The sequence below is a fragment of the Halyomorpha halys genome, unplaced genomic scaffold (genome assembly GCF_000696795.3).
Source record: "Halyomorpha halys isolate HHAL.00 unplaced genomic scaffold, Hhal_1.1 Scaffold1388.1, whole genome shotgun sequence".
Taxonomy (NCBI): Eukaryota; Metazoa; Arthropoda; class Insecta; order Hemiptera; family Pentatomidae; genus Halyomorpha; species Halyomorpha halys.
The window spans coordinates 257,589-276,895 of record NW_027107006.1 but is presented as its reverse complement, the minus strand read 5'-3'; the positions used below and the strand labels follow the sequence as shown (position 1 = coordinate 276,895).

The following is a 19,307-nucleotide window of genomic DNA, read 5'->3' as shown; positions in this document are numbered from 1 at the left end:
TTTGTTAATGGGCATGTAATATTTGTTTGTGAAATCTCATTGTTGTGGTTATCCATAACAATGCGATTACATAAACAAATATAAATACTATGCCAGTTGACTCTCCTCCCAAATGTACCATTCAACTTTAAATTAAAAAATTAAGTGTTACTATAATTTTAAATATTTGAAAAAACATTTCGTATTTTACTCAGAACACTTTCTAAATATATTTTAATTTTAGTTTGTTATGCAACAACTGAAGTGGCCGACCAGGCTGCTCTTATTTCTTATAAAGTCTCAGTAGTAGGATATAGGTTATAGGCTAGTCTTTCAATATTGTATGCTTATCTCTCTTTTAGAGTTTTAGTTTAATTACAATCTGTAATTTTTGTTGTGAGTAGATCATAAGGCTTCACTATTCGAAGCCATCTTATTTGTTGGGGAGCTTCTTTAACCAGTCTCAACATTTCAGAATTAGCTTGAATTCGTTATCTCCAGTCATGTTTATTCACATTATTTTTAATATTATAATATATATGTTTTTATCGACTTTAAGGTCTTTATGCAGACTGTTATTTCTTATGTACCAACGAGCATCAACTATACTTCTTAGTACTTAGTTTTGGAAGGTTTAAATTATTTGCATGTTACTTTTCTAGATACAACCCCAGAGTTGAATTCCGTAATTCCACACGGATTTTAATACATGTTTTATTCATATAAACTAAATTGTGAAATGGAAACAAGGATAGGGTTTATTTTAATTACCTTTATATTATTTATTTATGTCTTTAAGATTGAGGGGGATAATGATAGAAAAACTTTTTTTTTTTATTCATTTATTTAAAACAAACTTTAATCTGTAAGAGTTTTATTCTTGATAAAAATTAATTCGCTAACTTTTGAATAAGTATTGTTGTTGAATTAAACATACTGTAAAATTTAAGTTCACTGTGATAAACTTTTTGATGCTATTTGACAAAAATATGTGTGTATAAATATATAAAAAATTAATCTGCTAATTTTTGATGTAGAAAGATTATTTATAGTTTATATAGTTATATTATGAATAAAGCCTACTTTTAAAATAAATTTCTGTTACTTATAATTAAAATTTTTATTCAATGTGTTGAGATTTTTTTAATCATATTCAGGAATTTGCATTTTTCACATTATTTGAACCTGTTTCAATACCTCTTCATTTATTTCTATAATATAAATATACCATATAAATATTTTGTCATAAAATTAATTAATTAATTTTTGCTTAGAAGTACAGACCGACTTCTATCACATCACTATTTTTTTTTTTTTCCAATCCCTCTAAAACAGAAAGAAACATGAATTAGTGAGTGCTTATATTGTGAAAAAAAAGGAAATAAATCGTGTTGTGTATTACCTTTGGTATTTTATGGTTACCTGTAAAGTTTATTATTATTTATGAAATATCCATTCTGGGTGGTACTATTTTTAAATCCGGAGGTGAAGGGCCTCCTACATCACTATTATATATCATACTTTATAATGAATAAAAAAAAAAGAGCAATGCTTCGAAGCGTTGACATGTGTGGAAATTTTAAGAAAAATGCAAGATTTCTGAAAATGAGTTAAAGGAACCTTGACACAAGGAATGAGAATATTAAATATAAATAAAAGAAATTTATATAGGAAAAATTTTTATTAACAGTACAACTATATATTATTTAATACAGACAATTGTATGTGAAAGCTACGCCAGGAGGTGCTGCTCCTATGAAGGAAAACTTGTACTACCGTCCTAGGTGGTGGAACTCCTCCCCTCTCGTCCCTGGTCGTGCCGAATCCGGCCGTCACCTCGACCGACAGCGTTCCCCAGCTGTCCATCTCTGAATCACAACACTGATATGTAATTTGTGTGGCATTGGATGATCAGAAAATAATGTTGGAGAAAATAATTTTTTTCTTTGCTTTACGGTTGATATTATTAAACTATTAATATTTTAAAAACTTCTTAATTGTTTACGTATAAATATTTGTGCTACTGTGAAAGTCGTTTTATTTAAGACTGCAGGTGACCCTTGGGCAGTCAATTATGTCTATTCATGTGTCATCATTTTTCAACCATAAGAAAAAAAAATCAAATTGTATCAGACTTTGGCAGATAAAATCGTCCTGCAAGAAGACATAAATTAGGGAAATAGCTGATAGATTTCCGAGTTATACAACCTGGTTTAAAAAATCTATGAACCGCCAATGGTCTACGTGGTAGAGGTGAACTTAATTATAAATACATATCTTGAACTTCCTAGCGGCCATCTAGAGACAACATTGAGGAAGAATGCTGTACGAGAACAGTCCAATGATAGTTCGGCAAGTTTGGATTCAAGTGTTAAAAATAGAAGGCAGTAGGGGTGCCCATCCCTCCAAAGGCATTGGTATATACTCCCTTATAGAGAAATTTGATTACCCTCCTACCTCATAAAATACAAAATGGGCCTATAAATTTTTAGGTTTGTTTATATAGAACAGGAATAGATTCGTTAATGCTTTTCTCTGGTCCACCAAATTAAAACCACACAAAAATGCATAAACCCACAAAAATGTGCCCCCTCTAAAATTATCATATTAAAACTTGAACGATGCACCATCCCTCTAAGCACGCCTAGAAGGAAATGAACGGAAAATTTAGAGTATGTTCCTGAACGAACGTGAGCATACTGCTGAAATACTGCGACTTTAACCAGCAAATTAAAAAACATATTTCCTGATCGTTACTCTGATATATTGGCATCTCTATCTAATCAAGCAGACTTTGAGGTGTCGGGGTAACAAAATTATATGAAAGAAAAATAATAATTTATCATAGTTTATTTAACCCTCATATGCAATGAGAAACCGACCAAAATTTTCGGTAATTTTGTTCTATAAAATAAATTTGAATTTTTTTTTTTAATTTTAAAAATTTTCTTAATAAAATTAAGAATCCTAATATAGAATAAGAAACCAACAAACATTTTTTTAGTTTTATAAGGTAAACTGATTTATAATTATGATAAGTTCTAAGAAATAAAAATACCCTTAAAACTTGACAACGTTTCGGACTCACCGTCCATTTTCAAATATCTAAAATCATCAATTTCTACAATATTTCTTACACATCATTTTCATAAATATAACACTTTTTTTTTTTAAATTAAAAACATATTAATATAATTCAAAACACCATATATGTAATACATTAAGCCATTATTATTACTCTCAATATTATTATATATTTCCTGAAAATTGTTATACATATAGACATAATCCTTAGGAAAAACTGATTATTATAAATCACTATTAGATATAGATAAAGCAATAAATAAATAAATAGTTTTATTGGCAAAATAAAACAAAAATTATGGATTAAGCTTTTAAAACAGAAAAAAAATGGTTCATTTCCTAACGAATATGAGGGTTCAACGGTTTGCTGTGTAATTAAATTGCTTAATGTAAAATCAACATTACTTTCTGATCAATTAAATATTGATTTATTTTAGCTGTTATTTTTACAAGAAAATTGAATTATCATTTTGAATAATTCAGATCAAAATAAAATTCATTTTAAGATATAATAAAACAAAGATGAGGTTTGAAGTAAGCATTTTTGGTATTCAAGTTTTATAAATGATTACAATAACTTCATTTATTCGTTCTCATTAGAGAATTTCAGTTTTTACAATAAAAGTTTATTTTTAAAATCATGAAATTTGTTTTTAAATTGAATTAATGTTAATTGATTAATGGCATCAGTCATTTGACCTCACCTCCTTTTTTTCCAAAGCTGGATTTGCCGTCTTACTGATTAAGACAAGTAGTACAAGAGGAGAAAAAAGACAGTTATTTCACCCCAATTTTGGATTACTTTAATGAAAACTGGGTATAATTACTAGTCCAAATTGATGAGTCTGCCAAGTATAGGTAGGGGGAATAAAAAATGGCGACTGTCTCAAAACGTTAAAAATAATTATTTTTTTATTCGGAGCTCTATATCTTCAAAACTACTAACAACAATAGAAAATCTATGAGAGTATCATTTAAAGTAGAGCAAATTTGCTAAAATGGAAGCTCTAATAGAGCTATTTACGTTCAATAGTTCTCGAGATATAGTTTCTTAAAAGCAACTTTCATAAAAATGTTGTATGGAGTGTACTGAAATATCAGTAATTAGTTAATTTATTTTGAGAAATCTATATCTCAGGAACTATGTGGCGTACAGTTGTCTATTAGCAATCAAATTAAAGCTAGTTTAATGAAGTATACAGTAGTTTATGACGTTTATTTTCCTAGGAGTACTAGTTTTCATGAAATTTGCTAAAATAAATTGAATTATAGTTGTTCAGACAAATTTTCATTTAAATTTAAATTCATATGTGAATATCATAAAAATTACTACCCCTTCGAAGATCAGTGTCATAAACAATTTATAGTAAGTTAAATTTCCTTTATTTACAGTGTTGGCAGATATATGTGCGTCTTATGGGTCTAGAGATATATTTTTTTAAAAATCCAACATTCTATACGAACAACTAGAAATTAAAATTTTGTGAGTTTATTTTAACAAATCTCATACAAAACCAATAGTCCTACAAAGATAAACATTATTAACTATTTTATAGTAAATTTAACTAGGTTTAATTGGAGTGCTGACTGACATTTGTACATCCTATTGCTTCTGAAATAAAGTTTTTCATAAATTAAACTTATTGTCCGAACAACTATAAATCAATTTATTTTAGCAAATATCATGAAAACTACAATTCCTACGAAGGTAAAAGCTATAAAATAATTTATAGTACATTAAACTAGCTTTAATGTGATTGCTAATAGACATCTGTACGTCACATAGTTCCTGAGATATAGATTTCTCAAAATAAATTAATTAACTACTGATATTTCAGTACATTTTTATGAAATGTTGCTTTTTAAAAGGCTATATCTCGAGAACTATTGGACGTGAATATCTCTATTAGGGCTAATATTTCAGAAAATTTACTGTTCTTTAAATAATGTTCTTTTAGATTTTTTAGTGTTGTTGGTAGTTTTTAAGATATAGAGCTCCGAATGAAAAATCAATGTTTTTTTAAGGTTTTGAAACAGCCACCATTTTTATTCCCCCTATCTATACTTGGCAGACTCGTCAATTTTGACTAGTAATTATACATAGTTTTCATTAAAGTAATCAGAAATTGGGTTGAGATAACTGCCTTTTTTTCTTTCCCGCTCTTGTACTAATATTATACATTTCAGGTAAGAAACTACAAATAATAGAACACTAATGCATTCCTTAAAATACAAAAATTATAAATACAGGTTACAGTAAAGATTTAAGATAATTTTTCGATGAACTTTTTTCCGAAGTTTTCTATTCATATTGATGAGGTGTTTCTCAAATGTCTGATTCAATTAATATAATTCAATATTGAAAGAGTAACCTTTCCTGAATTTTTTTTTTTTTTTCGAGAGTCCCTTATAAACATTTTAATTATAAAATCCCTATAAAGGAATTTAATTATTCATGTGAATGAATGAGTGCAGTAATGTGTATATGCTGACTAAGCTGCAACAATAACAAATTAAAATACATGAATGATTTTTTCCTATGCAGAGTCAAAAAATATTTCAACTTTATTTTAAAATTAGCATCTATTTTCTTTCATATATAAGAAGTATATGCTCAATCAAAATTTCATAAGAATTATCGCTTTGAAATTTCTGTTTCCTCTAAGTATTCTCTCAGTTTTAATGATTATTATTATTTTTTTCAGATAACTTCAGTGATTTTTCAGGGCTAGAAAATGAACCAGCCAACCTCTAGAGTAAAGCTTTTTTTAAAAAAATAGTGGCCTTCTAGCTTTTGTTTTGATTATTGGTTGATTAGTAAATTTTTCTGCTATGGGTGTTGTTAACTTCAACTCCGTTTTAATGAGAGACTGATTGCTGAGTGTGTTTCATTAGACTGTTAGAGGTTTCGCAATATTTGTTAGAAAGATGGAATCTAGGGAAGAGGTATGCTGCCCAGTAGTGGTGCAGTGAGCAGCTACAATATCGATTAATTTATTTTTTGAAACTTTTAAATATCTTCATCTATTAAAATATTATATTATAAATTTTACTTTTCAATTATGGTCTCGCGTAGCCCTCTTCTTCTCTCTCCCTCCTCCCATGTCATAAGCTCCTAGGTATTGCCTGAGTAGCCTCGGTGTTATTTACGTTTATGAATGCGATACTGTTGTAGCTAATGGAAAATATAGTATATTTCTTATCAGTATTTAGAGCTAATGATGTCTGCCTGCACCTGTTTAGTAAACATAGGTGCTTCAAAGGGGCTGTTAAAAAGACAAAATTAGAAAGGGTATTAATAGCAGACATTTTAGCCCAAGAGGACTGCGGGCTGCAGTACTTTTCTCGGTTCAAATAGATTCTAAATTTTCTTCAAGAAACGCAATGCTCCTCGAAATGTTCTCTGTATCTCACTTTATAAGATGATCAACATAAGAGTGATAGTGGGAAATTCGATGCTGATATATTATCGGATATTCTATTTTCATATCGCAGAAGGATATTGGATGTTCAAAAAAAAACAAACTCGAATACGAAATTTTGCTTGGTCTCAGTACTTTCCCCTACTACATATTCCAATTATAGGTAAGCGGAAGTAAAAATGTTGAACGGTACGCTTATTATACAACTTTCTTTCACTTAGCACATGTTCATTACCTTCTGCAATCTTCTATGTTAAATTGTTTTATTTAATTATTTATTTATCTTAGTATGTGAACCTGTCGATTTGTGTGTTTTAACTTATTTACTCATTAAATTATTTTATTATTATTATTTTTAATTATTTATTTTTTAAAACTTATTTATCCATTCAAGTATTTCTTTTAACCAACTTTTTATTGTATTTTCCTTTAAATCTATCTATTAGTTTTGTTTTGGTAAAATTTATTTATTTGTTTGTTTTTCTTTAAACTGCTCTACTGCTGTGACTATTATTAATGGTCTGATCTCACATTGCCGTCTAATAGTGAATTTATTTAACGGGTCACTGGAGAGGATCTGAGAAGGTGAATTGGGGAGAGTGAATTTTCGATCAAATGAAATAAAAATTGCGAAATGGAAGGAACAAGAAAGGGAAAGCAAAAAAGGAATGAATTGAAATATTTGTATTTGGTGTATAGACATAAAAGGAAGACTGAGTTATCATGTCTCTAACCAAGGAATTATAATTAGGTGTATATCCTGACAAAGATAATAGTAATGTGTCCACATGTTACGTTCGGTAACAAGTGAAAATATATTGTGTTGTGTGGGCAGTGTCAGTTTGTCAGGATTCTAGTAATTTATGACCTTTGGATATTCTAAGAATGCATTAAACTATTGCTAGAAAGTTTTGTCTTCTACAATCGCTTTGAAGTTCATGGTACACGGAATTCCACCATGGACATTGCGAACGATCGACGTGTTGGCTACCCCTGATATATTACATATGGAAGTAATTTATTAATATATATATATTTCAAATTATGAAGAAGATGGTTAGGGATGTGTTCAGAAGAGAACAAAAATAGTTAACAACTATTAATTTGCTGACGTTTCGTCCCACTTTGCAGAGCTTCATCAGTGCTAAAAGTCACAAAAAAAAGACACAAAAACACCTAAAAATGTTATATTATAGGAAGATAGTCGGGGTGGCGGTCAATAAAGGTATCAAAACAGTAAAAGAAAACTATTTATTGTTAACCTACACAGGGAACGACTGTCTTTCGCAGTATTTCAATCTGACAGCCCTGACGAAGCCCTGGAAATGGGAGCGAAACGTTTATTGACTAATAAGCGGACTATCTTCCTACACTCTACTTCATACGGTCAACTATCTTCCTCCAATAAAAATATTATAATATTTTTAGTTGTTTTTGAAGCTGTAGAAATTGGGGCGAAACAAATATTCGTTAACTATTTTTGTTCTGTTTTGACCGCACCACTGACCATATTCCTTATAATTTATTACTATTTATGATTTTTTATTAATTACGATTTTTTTTATTTCGATGATTGTCCTTGAAGCAATGTTAACCCTCTCCATTTCGTTATGCTTTTTTGTTAATATGTAGTAGTATCAGAGGTTCACATGAAGTTATATTTGTTAAATTTTTTATTTATTTATTTTTTTTTACCTGAGATACTTTTCAATAGTGGAATTTCTGGAACAATACCAGCCTCGTTCTTCGTAAACCATCATCTATCTTTTTTTTTTGTTACGGGACACCTATGCCAATTAAGAGGATGCCCAGAGGTAAGGAAATAATGGAAACACCAACACAAAGTGATGTTCTAAGTTAACGATTCATCTCAGTGTAAGAAGTCTTTACTAATTAAGGCATTAATCAGTGGCATGATAGTCCTGTGTGAAGTAGCGAATGAGAAATTCATTGAGAATAAATGACCCTATTGGACGAGGCGACGAGCCAATAGCGCGTTGCCAAGAATGCCGGGACGCCTCATAAATTCTACACCTTCCTGTAAACACAGAAGGTCGCCGATTGTGCACACATTGTCTCGGAAATTACGGTTTATAGAATAGTCAGAATATAGACTACGTAGCATATAGACTAGAACGTGAAGCATAGAGATTACGGTCTATAGGCTAGTCATAACATAAAACATGAAGGATAGAGATTACGGTCTATAGGCTAGTCATAACATAAAACATGAAGGATAGAGATTACGGTCTATAGGCTAGTCAGAACATAAAACATGAAGGATAGAGATTACGGTCTCTAGGCTAGTCAGAACATAAAACATGAAGGATAGAGATTACGGTCTATAGGCTAGTCATAACATAAAACATGAAGGATAGAGATTACGGTCTATAGGCTAGTCAGAACATAAAACATGAAGGATAGAGATTACGGTCTCTAGGCTAGTCAGAACATAAAACATGAAGGATAGAGATTACGGTCTATAGGCTAGTCATAACATAAAACATGAAGGATAGAGATTACGGTCTATAGGCTAGTCAGAACATAAAACATGAAGGATAGAGATTACGGTCTCTAGGCTAGTCAGAACATAAAACATGAAGGATAGAGATTACGGTCTATAGGCTAGTCATAACATAAAACATGAAGGATAGAGATTACGGTTTATAGAATAGTCAGAACATAAAACGTGAATAATAGAAATTACGGTTTATAGGCTAGTTATAACATAGAACATGAAGCATAAAAACACAGTTATTATTGTGTTCAGAAAGTAGCTATTAAAAGTATGAAGTAGTTTTGTTTATTGGCATTTACGATCATTGATGTCGTTTTATTCCTTGATTTTCTTTTGTTTTTTTACTTTCTCTTGCCAATAAACGGAATATATAAAGGGAAATATTGCAAATCAGCAAATTTTCAAATTTAATTTTTAGACAGAGATAAAGGTTTTGTGTCATAGCAGCCAACTCTCACAAAATGGTCTGTGATAGACTGTTTTTTTTTTTTAATGTTCATATTTGCGATTCTCTAAATGAAATAACTAAAATATAGAATTAAAACGTTATTAGACCTGTATTTTTTATAATCTAAAGTATCTTAACATATGTTTTTCCTCAATGATTAATAATGATGATTGTCTACAACAAAATAAGCAAGTAAAATGATTAGAGATTGGCTTCTTCCAGAATCTACAAAAAAAAAAAAACTGACAATGTTTACAAGATTCTGGAGTATAACTAGAGTTATGTTATGGCATTTATTGGTCGTATATAGCCTGATGTTTTGAAGTGTGATGACAAATAATCGTTCCAAATGTTTACTCTAATTATATATCCATGTATACTCCTTATCAAATGTATACTCGTATTATTCTTGATTTCAATTGAAGGTCAGTGTCAGGTTGTCAGAATTCTAGTAATTTATGACCTTTGCATATTCTCAAAATGCATTAAACTATTGCTAGAAAGTTTTGTCTTCTACTGTCGGTTTGAAGTTCAATGTACACGGAATTCCACCACGGACATTGCGAGCGATCGACGATCAACAAAAATTGGGATTCCGATCGTAGGAAAATTAGGGTAATTATTTTTTCAGTGAAAGTCAGAAAGAAAGAAGAATATATATTTGATTTTATGTAAATATAACTTTAAACATTTCTTGATTTCATATGCTTAGACCAGGTTAAAGTGAAATTCCTTCTGCACCTAAAGCTGTTTCTGTAGCGATGAGGTGAAAAAACTAAGAGAATATAGTAGACAGTGTAAGATTTAACGTTTAAGTAAGTGCCAGAAAGACTAAAAATAACCCTTTTTTTAAGTTAAGCTGAAAAGATTGCATAAAAGGAGCAATCCCTTTGTCTTGGTTCTCCAGCAAGTGGGCATCCAGTAAAATTAGTCATAATCGAGTGACAAAATAGGTTCTACAGTTGTAGCTTGAAATAAAAAAAGTAGATGAAAGGAGAGCGATAGCCCTAGGGAGCAGCTAGAGGAAATGGATTTCGAGAGCTTTAAAGGAAACATTGGCTTCGAATCGAGATCATATGCCAACATTCCTAAAAAGGGTTGACTACGTGCATTGTTCTAATATTGTACCAAAAAAATGTAATGATAAAATAAGAATTCAGACTTAAATTACAGGATTAAGTAAGTATCGAAGCAATATAAGTTTATGAGGGGAAGATGGTAGGGGGGGGGGGTGCGGTCAGCAAAGATACCCGAATAAGCAAAACTTATTTATTTGTGCTGACGTTTCGATCTGAATTTTAGGCCTTCATCAGAGCTGAAAAACAAGTCTAGATAACATCTTTAATTCAAAGAAGTAAAAAGAAAAAAAAGAAAGTTATAACAAACAAACTTGGAAATATACATAACAATAAATTAAGTAGATATTATCAACTAATATAAGATAAAATATAATATTGAAGGGGTAAGAATTATACAAAATAAATGATAAAACATTTTTTAAAAAGACTGGGTTCAAGTAAATATAAAAATAATTAAATAAAAACACAATGAAAGGTGCGGAAGATAATTTATATGATGAATAATAGAATTAACATAATATAAAATTTATATAATGTATAAAAATAATAAAAAAAACATCTAAATACACATAATAAAATGTATGAAAGAAAACGATATGTATGATACAATTGCAAGCAAGAAAACAGAATGTATATTACAATAGATAAATAATACACTTTAATATAGGAAAAAATAATAAGCTAAAATAAATATAGAATATTATCAATTAATATAATTTTGATCCTTTTTTTCCTCTCAACTTTTATTCATTAAAATTCTCCAACGTTTCGGCCCCCAGGCCATTCTCAAGGAAACCACCTACAAAATTTTTTTTTGTTTTTATATAACAATTACATTATTTCCTTCAACTACAGACTGATTTCTTTGGCCATATCTTCAATATTGATGTCATTGCTTTTTAAAAAACCCAAAATTACAGGCTAATACCTTTTTTTAAAAAAAGCAATGACATCAATATTGAAGGTATGGCCAGATAAATCAGTATCTAGTTGAAGGAAATAATGTAATTGTTATATAAAAACAAAAACAAAATTTTGTAAGTTGTATCCTTGAGAATGGCCTGAGGGCCGAAACGTTGGAAAATTTTAAAGAATAAAAGTTGAGAAGAAAAAAAAGGATCAAAATTATGTTAATTGATAATAAACTAAACCACTCTCGAACAATCATATATATAAAAAATAATTAATTAAATATAGAATGTCCGGAAAAGAGAATAGGGAAGAAACAAGAGAGGAGAGATAAACGAGAGTAGTAATGAGGGTAGCCCTGATGAAGATCTGAAATTCAGGCCGAAACGTGGTATAAATAAATAAGTTAATTTATTTGGATATCTTTGCTGACCGAACCTTCGAAGATCTTCTTCTCATATCAATACGGCCATACCTCCATATAATTAATATGTTTCGTTGATATAAAATATCAAAATTAATTATCAAAATCTTGATAAAGCTTATTTATTTATTTTTTATTTATATCTATCATAATAGAGATACATTCAGTGATAGGCAAAAAGCAAAATTTCCTCAGTAGCGACGGGCTCCTTGTTCTGAATTGGTTTAAAATTAGTCTGTTTGAATTCCAAGTCCTATTTAGCGCGCAACAAACGACAAACGTGTTGCCTCATCGGTTCTTCAGTTGGAGGCAGTGTAGGATTTATTTTATGAATGCAATGTGCCAGTAATAGCTAAGGAAGGCTTCTTTAGAGACCACTGTAGACAATAGAGGACCTCTTCTCAGATAAATAAAGCCAGCTTTTGCAAGAATCTTATGTTTGGAACCTGAACTTAGATACAATAGCGAGATCGAGTAAATCTTGGTTCATCATTTTGAAGCTTTTCATTTTCTAAAAGAAGAAGAGGTAGTACCATAGACACTCGTAGAGTGAAGGAAAATCTAAATCATACGAACGCGAAAATTGGATTCCATCGGTGTTTTCAAGAATAAAAGAAATATCTTCAATAGCATGATCCAAATGTTGCTATGACGATGAAGTGGTTTCCTTGGACGGGTTGACTTATGACCCCATGTTTTATTTCTTTTTTCGGAAACACTGAATAACTTTTCACTTACCCAGTGATTACTTTTTCTTTTTTCCTTTCTTTGTTAATCAGTTCCGCATAGAAAAAGTACTTAGTTCTGCTAGTCCAATGAAATTATCTTGAGGTCTAGGATCTTCAGACTGCGTCTTGGTAGCAGCTGCTATACTGCCTTTGCTCTAAGGATTGCTGTAAGAATTGCTAAGGGATCCTTAAAGGGACTAAGAATTGCTGGATTGCTGTAAGGCAGGAGGCTTGCTCTCATTTTTTGCTGTAATCGTTACTACACAAAAGTAGTTACCGTTACCCCTTCCACCAAAACTAGGTACATATATTTTTCTAAAATGAAATTATACCGTCAAGCTAAGCACGAAACCAAAATGAAGATGAAGGCACATTGAAAACTGGAAAGTGCTCCACCACTCGTTTCTAAAAACTCTGCCAAACTAAAAGAACTGTAAGGATGTGGAAAAGGAGATTTTGACGAAGGTATCCCAATGCTATAATCCTTAGTTTTGAGGGAGTTTTGATTTGTCAATGAAGGGATGTTTTTATTACTTTCGTACATTGGCGCGTTTGTATTAATTCTTACGCCCCTTCTCCAAAATATTTGTAATCGGTTTTTGTTTTCAATTTCGCAATGCAAAATTGATTCTACATACTAGGTATACGCAGAGAATCCATTTCTCTCATAAAAAATCGTAATCAAAAAACTATTTTTGAAGTGAAACTTCTTTAGATTGGCTTAGATCAGTCGTGACCTTTCAAAAATAAACTATTCAATTAATATAATTATATTATTATTTTTTAATTCTAGAAAAACATCTTCCTCAATTTCCACTTTTACTTTTGAATTTGAAATCTAACGTGAATGGTTACTATTAGTAAATTTATTTATTGAACATTCATATAACGTTTTCTCAAATCAGACAATACGTTTAGGATCGTTTTAAACAAAAAATTATAACGATGTCTTCAATGAACAGAACCAAAAAAGTTTAGAAAGTAAATCTAACTTAATTTAAAATTTGTATTTAATCCAGTACCTTTGATATTTTATCAAAATGTAAATATAAAACAATTTGTCATTTTTAGAGTTATTAAAGATACTTCCGAAATTTACTTGTTTTAATTATTTTGTAAGCTATTGTTATCATTTTTATTTATCCGTCTTATTTTTCTAAAATAAGAAGAAGGATAAAATACAATTTAGCCTCAATTTTTGGCAGATGGCTCACGAGACAGCTCCTGTGTCATATTTCTATATTTAAATTTGAAATTAAATAATACAACTATTACAAAGTTTATAAAATAAAATACAATACACTGACTAAATTTAGAATTCGTTTTCAAAATTGCCTCTTTTAATTTTTAGTTTTTATATTCTTATTTATTTTTTTATATTATCTTTGGTAGATAATGGTGAACTATCTTCTTTTTTATTTTTTTTTTGTTTTCGTTTTTGTATTTTAATTTCATTGTATCGTAATTGTAGTTCATTAAAAATTCTATATTTACAATAAAAGCCAAATCCAATGAACAATTTTAATGTATTTTAAATGTAACGTCTACTTAAATTTAAATATATATACATATGTATGTTGAATTCATCAATGAAAACAACGAAACTAGGAGAATGAAAGAACTATTAATTTAAAATAGGTTTTTATTTTATATTTTATCTATTTTAATTCATTCTTAGAGTTGAATTTATATTGCAATTAGGAAATCAATCTTGTTTTTGTTATCATCTACAACAACAGAAAAATAATTTATTAGAATTAATACCTATGAATCCCATGTAGGTTTTAATTTTTTTAATTGCCGTAAAAATTTTTAATAAATAAAAAAAAACACATAATTAAAAAAAAAAAGTAAGAAAAAAATTCAAAAATAAAAGTTGTATAGCCATTTCTTATTTGAAAAAATGTTAAGAAATTTAAAATAAGATCGATATTCCAAATTAATTATTTAACTGAAATTAGCAAATGACAAAATTTCTAGATCCACACAACTATTTTTATTTTTTTTTTTTAGTACAACTTATGCTATGTTGACAGAAAAGAATAAAAATAAAAATAATGCCTATTGGAAATTGAAACATTTGTTACCGCTAAATTTCTCCATCAGGAAAAAAATAAAGAAATCATAACAATATTAACCATAATTTATTAGTAATGGTTCTCTGAACTTTTGTAGCTAGCAGTCTTTTAGTTTTAATACTAGCAGTCTTAGTACAATCCAAAATTAATTTTATAAAAATTTATTTTTGGAAAATAAATTAATATTACAACAGTTGACTTGGATCCCTATGAATAGTTTATTATATTTTATGCATTTTAAAAGAAATTACAGCTAATGAAAAATGTTCTACATCATAATCGTAAATTTTCAATATCATTTTACCTTCCAGGTAGCAATGAAAAAATTTGGTTTAGAGTCGGTGTATAGCCAAATTTGTGTTCGGACATAATCGATCGAACTACAATTCGAATTTTGTTAAAAGTTTCAGGGGTTGGTAGCTAATTGGTCTCATCTATATTTTAACAACAGCTCGTCCCGAACATTTTGCTTTCTAACGATAGATCATTAACCTTGAAATATAAATAATTAACTATCCAAAAAAAATCCCAGAAAAAAAATAATTTAAAGAAAATGTAACTAAAAGAATATAATCTGATAGGAAAAATAAAAACAGTGAAGAAGCCATATTGATTTATGACCTTGGTACAAGTATTTTTCATTATAATTACTTTCTAAATTTAAAAATATGTAAACCATCGAGATAGGCGTAATTAAACAAATAACTGTGAACAATTGTTTTAATTTTTTTTTTCACTTGATGCATTTAATATAAAAATCAGGTTATTTTGGGCCCAATTCCTTCAGAACGTTAAAACCGATTAAGTAAATATTCAATTACATACAAAGTCACAAATTATTTCTCTAAATGTAAATTAGGGTAATATTTACATTTATTTATATGTAAGTCGTTTTATATTTTAACCTATATATTTGTGTTTTGACTTAATTATTCATTTCTTGTAACTTATTTATATTTTTTTTAAATTTATTTCTATATTTATGTTTATTTATAATAGAATAGAGTGGAATAGAGAGAATAGCATAGATAGAGAACAGAAAAAAAGAAAAGAGAAAGAATGAATAAGGAAGATATAATATAACTTAGTTCGAGAAGGAGGAAAAATAAATATGTGTAAGAAAAAAATTGTTAAAAAAAATAATATTTAGTTTATAGTTCATTATTGTTTGAAAAAAGAAAAAGTAGAAACATTTTTTTTTTTTTTAATATTATCTTTGTTAATACATGGTAGTGTATTTATATATCCATTATTGGGTTGATAAGCATGCTGTGTGTTTTAGCAGCCCGATGTATTTGTACAGCATTGCTGAAGAAAGCTTTTCTCTTTCTAAAATATACAAACTAAATATCTATGTATTATATATTATTGTACTTTTTATTTAAATGAAAAATAAAGAGGTTTTGAAAATTATTAATAAACAAAATAAAATAAAATATAATATTTTTTATTTTTCAAGTTTCACTGTTAATATAAATAATCCAATTCCATAACTCTCAAATCTTCGATGAATCATTTTTGGGAAAATTGTAAATTAATGTAACATATGGTTTTTATATCATTCACTTATACTATTAAAAACATAATAAAATTTTAATGAGTTATAACCATTTGTTGCAGCTTAGTCGCGATTGTGTCCTTGATTGGTTGCAGTTTGATTTACATTGAAGAAGATTGCTGACACTAGGTACACTTACCTTCCTGACTGTATGACCCTGATGATCAGGTTCACTATTAACACTCACTCGCACAACCACACCAAGCGATCACCTGACTTAGACTAAGAATCAGAGAGTAGGTGAACTAACTATAGACCGTAAGTGTGCTGGCACAGACACAGGCTGCCCCTGTTGACTAGCCAATATAGTGTTATCGACAGTTCGCGCTCCTAGGGGATGCTTTTATGCCCTCATGATAGAGTGCTGAAGGTTGAAGAAAATTAAATTAAAAAAAAAATATATGGTGCGACAAGCGCTTCGCACAACTTTCCACCATACTTGAAGCATAAATACCAATAGTTAATCCTTTCTCATTTCAAAATGTCAATTAGTATTCACGATGATAACACTCCTCCCTAATACATTTTCATACATATGTAAGTAAAAGTTAAAAATGAGAAGTCTGCAACAGTCAACTCTTAACTCTTTTAAGTCCATTTATTAGTATACCGAATATCAAGGAGAAATAAAGTAGATAGTATTACAATAATAGATAGTATTATTTCCACATTACTTAATGATGGAAGAAGAACGTAGGTCTTCGTCCTAAATACGTCTGGGTAGCCAGCATGTCCCATTATCCCAGTCCAGCGGTCCCTCCCCGTTCTTGTAGCCCCTCCGGCCAGCGGCTCCAGAGCCACTATGAAACCCCCTCCCCCCCCACTCTCACCCCATTATAATGCCATGCAGTTAAGGAAGGGCCGTGTTGTATATATGTATATTTAGATATAGGTTGTAGATATTGCCTTGTATATATATTAAATAGAAATTTAGGAGGTAGGAGAAAAAAAAATCATGTCCACTTTTTCAATCCCGACCAGATTGGGCATTTTGACCAATTTTTTTTTTTATTTTGTCCATTTCTCAGGACAAAATGGAAATAATTGGACAAAATGAAAAACACTATTAGTGTACAGATAATGGAAAGCCACGAGAGCTGTCAGTGACACATATGAGCAATATTGCATAGAGGTGAATAAATACTTCAGAAATCATCGAGTGGCTAAAGGATTTTTTGGTCTTGATTTGAATGGTCTTCAATGACCAGTTCTCGTATATTTCAAATTTGGGAATCACTCACAGGTAAAGTTCGTAAGATTTTTTGAAAATATTCATAATAAAAAACAAAACATAATACGGTAAAATAGCTGACTGAGACATAAATATTGCTATTGTGAATCACATGCCAAATCAAGATGATTGTGAATTTGAATAATCCTATAACTAAAGGATTGTATATTGTGTATATACAATATAATTGTATATTGTGTATATAATATTATATAATATTCTTATCTATGGTGTTATTTTTGGTTTTTATTATTTCTTTTCTGTATGTGTTAACTGTAAATTAAAATTGTATGTTTTTTTTTTTTTGATTATCAAGAAAAATGCAAATAAAAACACTATTTTTTTTAATTTTGTCCAGAAGGAACGAAATCGGGGAAAACTGTCCATTTTATACATAGAGTAAAAAATCGAATCCATCTTGCACATTGCAACAATCTTGAGTATTATACTCAACAACAGAAACTTGAGCGTCTATAAAACAAATGTTGAGCTGCAAGTACTATTTGTTATATTAATATAATAATATAGTATTTAGTTTTGTCTATAATTGCCTGTTTCTTATTTTTGATGTGTTACTGCAGTAACGTTGATGCAATAAGCAACTAGCTGTAATGTTTTTAGCGATTCCACTCTGAGTAGAGTAGAGATGCTTAAGATGAATGTAAGCAATGCCTTCTAAACATTTCTCAAATTTTAGTCTACATTTAAGATAAATAAATAATTTAAAAATTAATATATTTTTGTAAGATTGGGTGTTCCAACTAATAAGATCATCCATTTTTAAATATTATTAAAAATAGTTTAGAGAACAAAGAAAAAACCCACGTGTGAAACGATACAGTGCCAAGTGCCTGTCAAATCTGGAAGATGATTAACGAACTTATCAGTTAACCTCATGGAAAGTTATATTTTAACATTTTATCTGTGTATATCTAGTACGACTTTTAAGCATACTTCCATGCTTACAAATTTCGATACATAATGTATACATACTAGCACATTCACAATACTAATATAACCGCCCAACTTATAGCGCAGTTTTCCGTTGTGATTCAGATAATCTGTGCTATGTCACTAATGTGTTCCTAGCCCATAGAAGTCTGTGGATCATTAAGCCATAAATAAAACCATGGGGGCCCATCCAGAATTCTTAGGAGGGAGAGAAGTCCCCTTCGGAAATATTCGATTGTAAATACTAGTAAAAAAAAAATCAAAAGTGTATTTACCTAGTAAAACCTTCCCCGTAACACCCAAACCTTATATTGGAATAAAACAGAAATGCATTGGAAAGATAATTAATAAAATAGTTCTAACAATAAATCGTCACAAAAATTTGTGTCATTGGATTCTTCGGATGCTATGTGGTCAGCGGTCCACCGGTTTAGAACCAGTGATGTTGATAAACATTGACTAACCTACTTATTACCAAACAAATATTAATAGTTAAGCTCACAATGTAAGTGTTTTTTTAAGGTGATAATTGCACGTTGTTGTAAATAGCTTTATTCCTAGCTTGAGGTAACGAAGACTGGGGTCTAAGCCCGACGGTAAAGTACTCGAAGAGCAGTGTACAGATCCTCAGGTATCAGGAAATGTCCAGACGACATTCCAGAGCTAGGTAATAAGTCCACAGGTGATAATTATTTTATTTGTAGTCAAGGGTGTGTCAAGAGAATTTCAATAAAACCCTTGTAAATCAACCATCAAATACTTATTTATTTATTTTTTATTCTACTAATATTTACATCAAAATTGCCTTGGAAGAATCCATTTATTACATTTTTTGTTATATCTTTAGATTAGATATCTTTATTTTAAAGATAAAGTATTATTTTCAACACTCATGTGA

General features: G+C 29.6%; 1 protein-coding gene across 6 annotated transcripts in view; it reads right to left on the bottom strand.

Annotated features, from left to right (window-relative positions):
• The window catches only part of FipoQ (F-box/LRR-repeat protein FipoQ), a 71,638-nt gene that overhangs the window by 17,554 nt on the left and 34,777 nt on the right, over positions 1–19,307 (bottom strand). For 2 of the 6 annotated variants that reach the window (XM_014434525.2, XM_014434530.3), the window contains exons 1-2: positions 16,367–16,469; positions 1,756–1,847 (exon numbers count right to left, since the gene is read on the bottom strand). The exons of 3 other annotated variants lie outside the window; for them this stretch is intronic. In XM_014434525.2, the coding sequence (XP_014290011.1) occupies positions 1,756–1,845 (90 nt within the window). In that variant the 5' untranslated portion in view covers positions 1,846–1,847; positions 16,367–16,469. Of the gene's footprint in view, positions 1–1,755; positions 1,848–16,366; positions 16,470–19,307 lie in introns of those variants that run through there. One more of the 6 variants, XM_014434526.3, reaches the window with a different exon arrangement.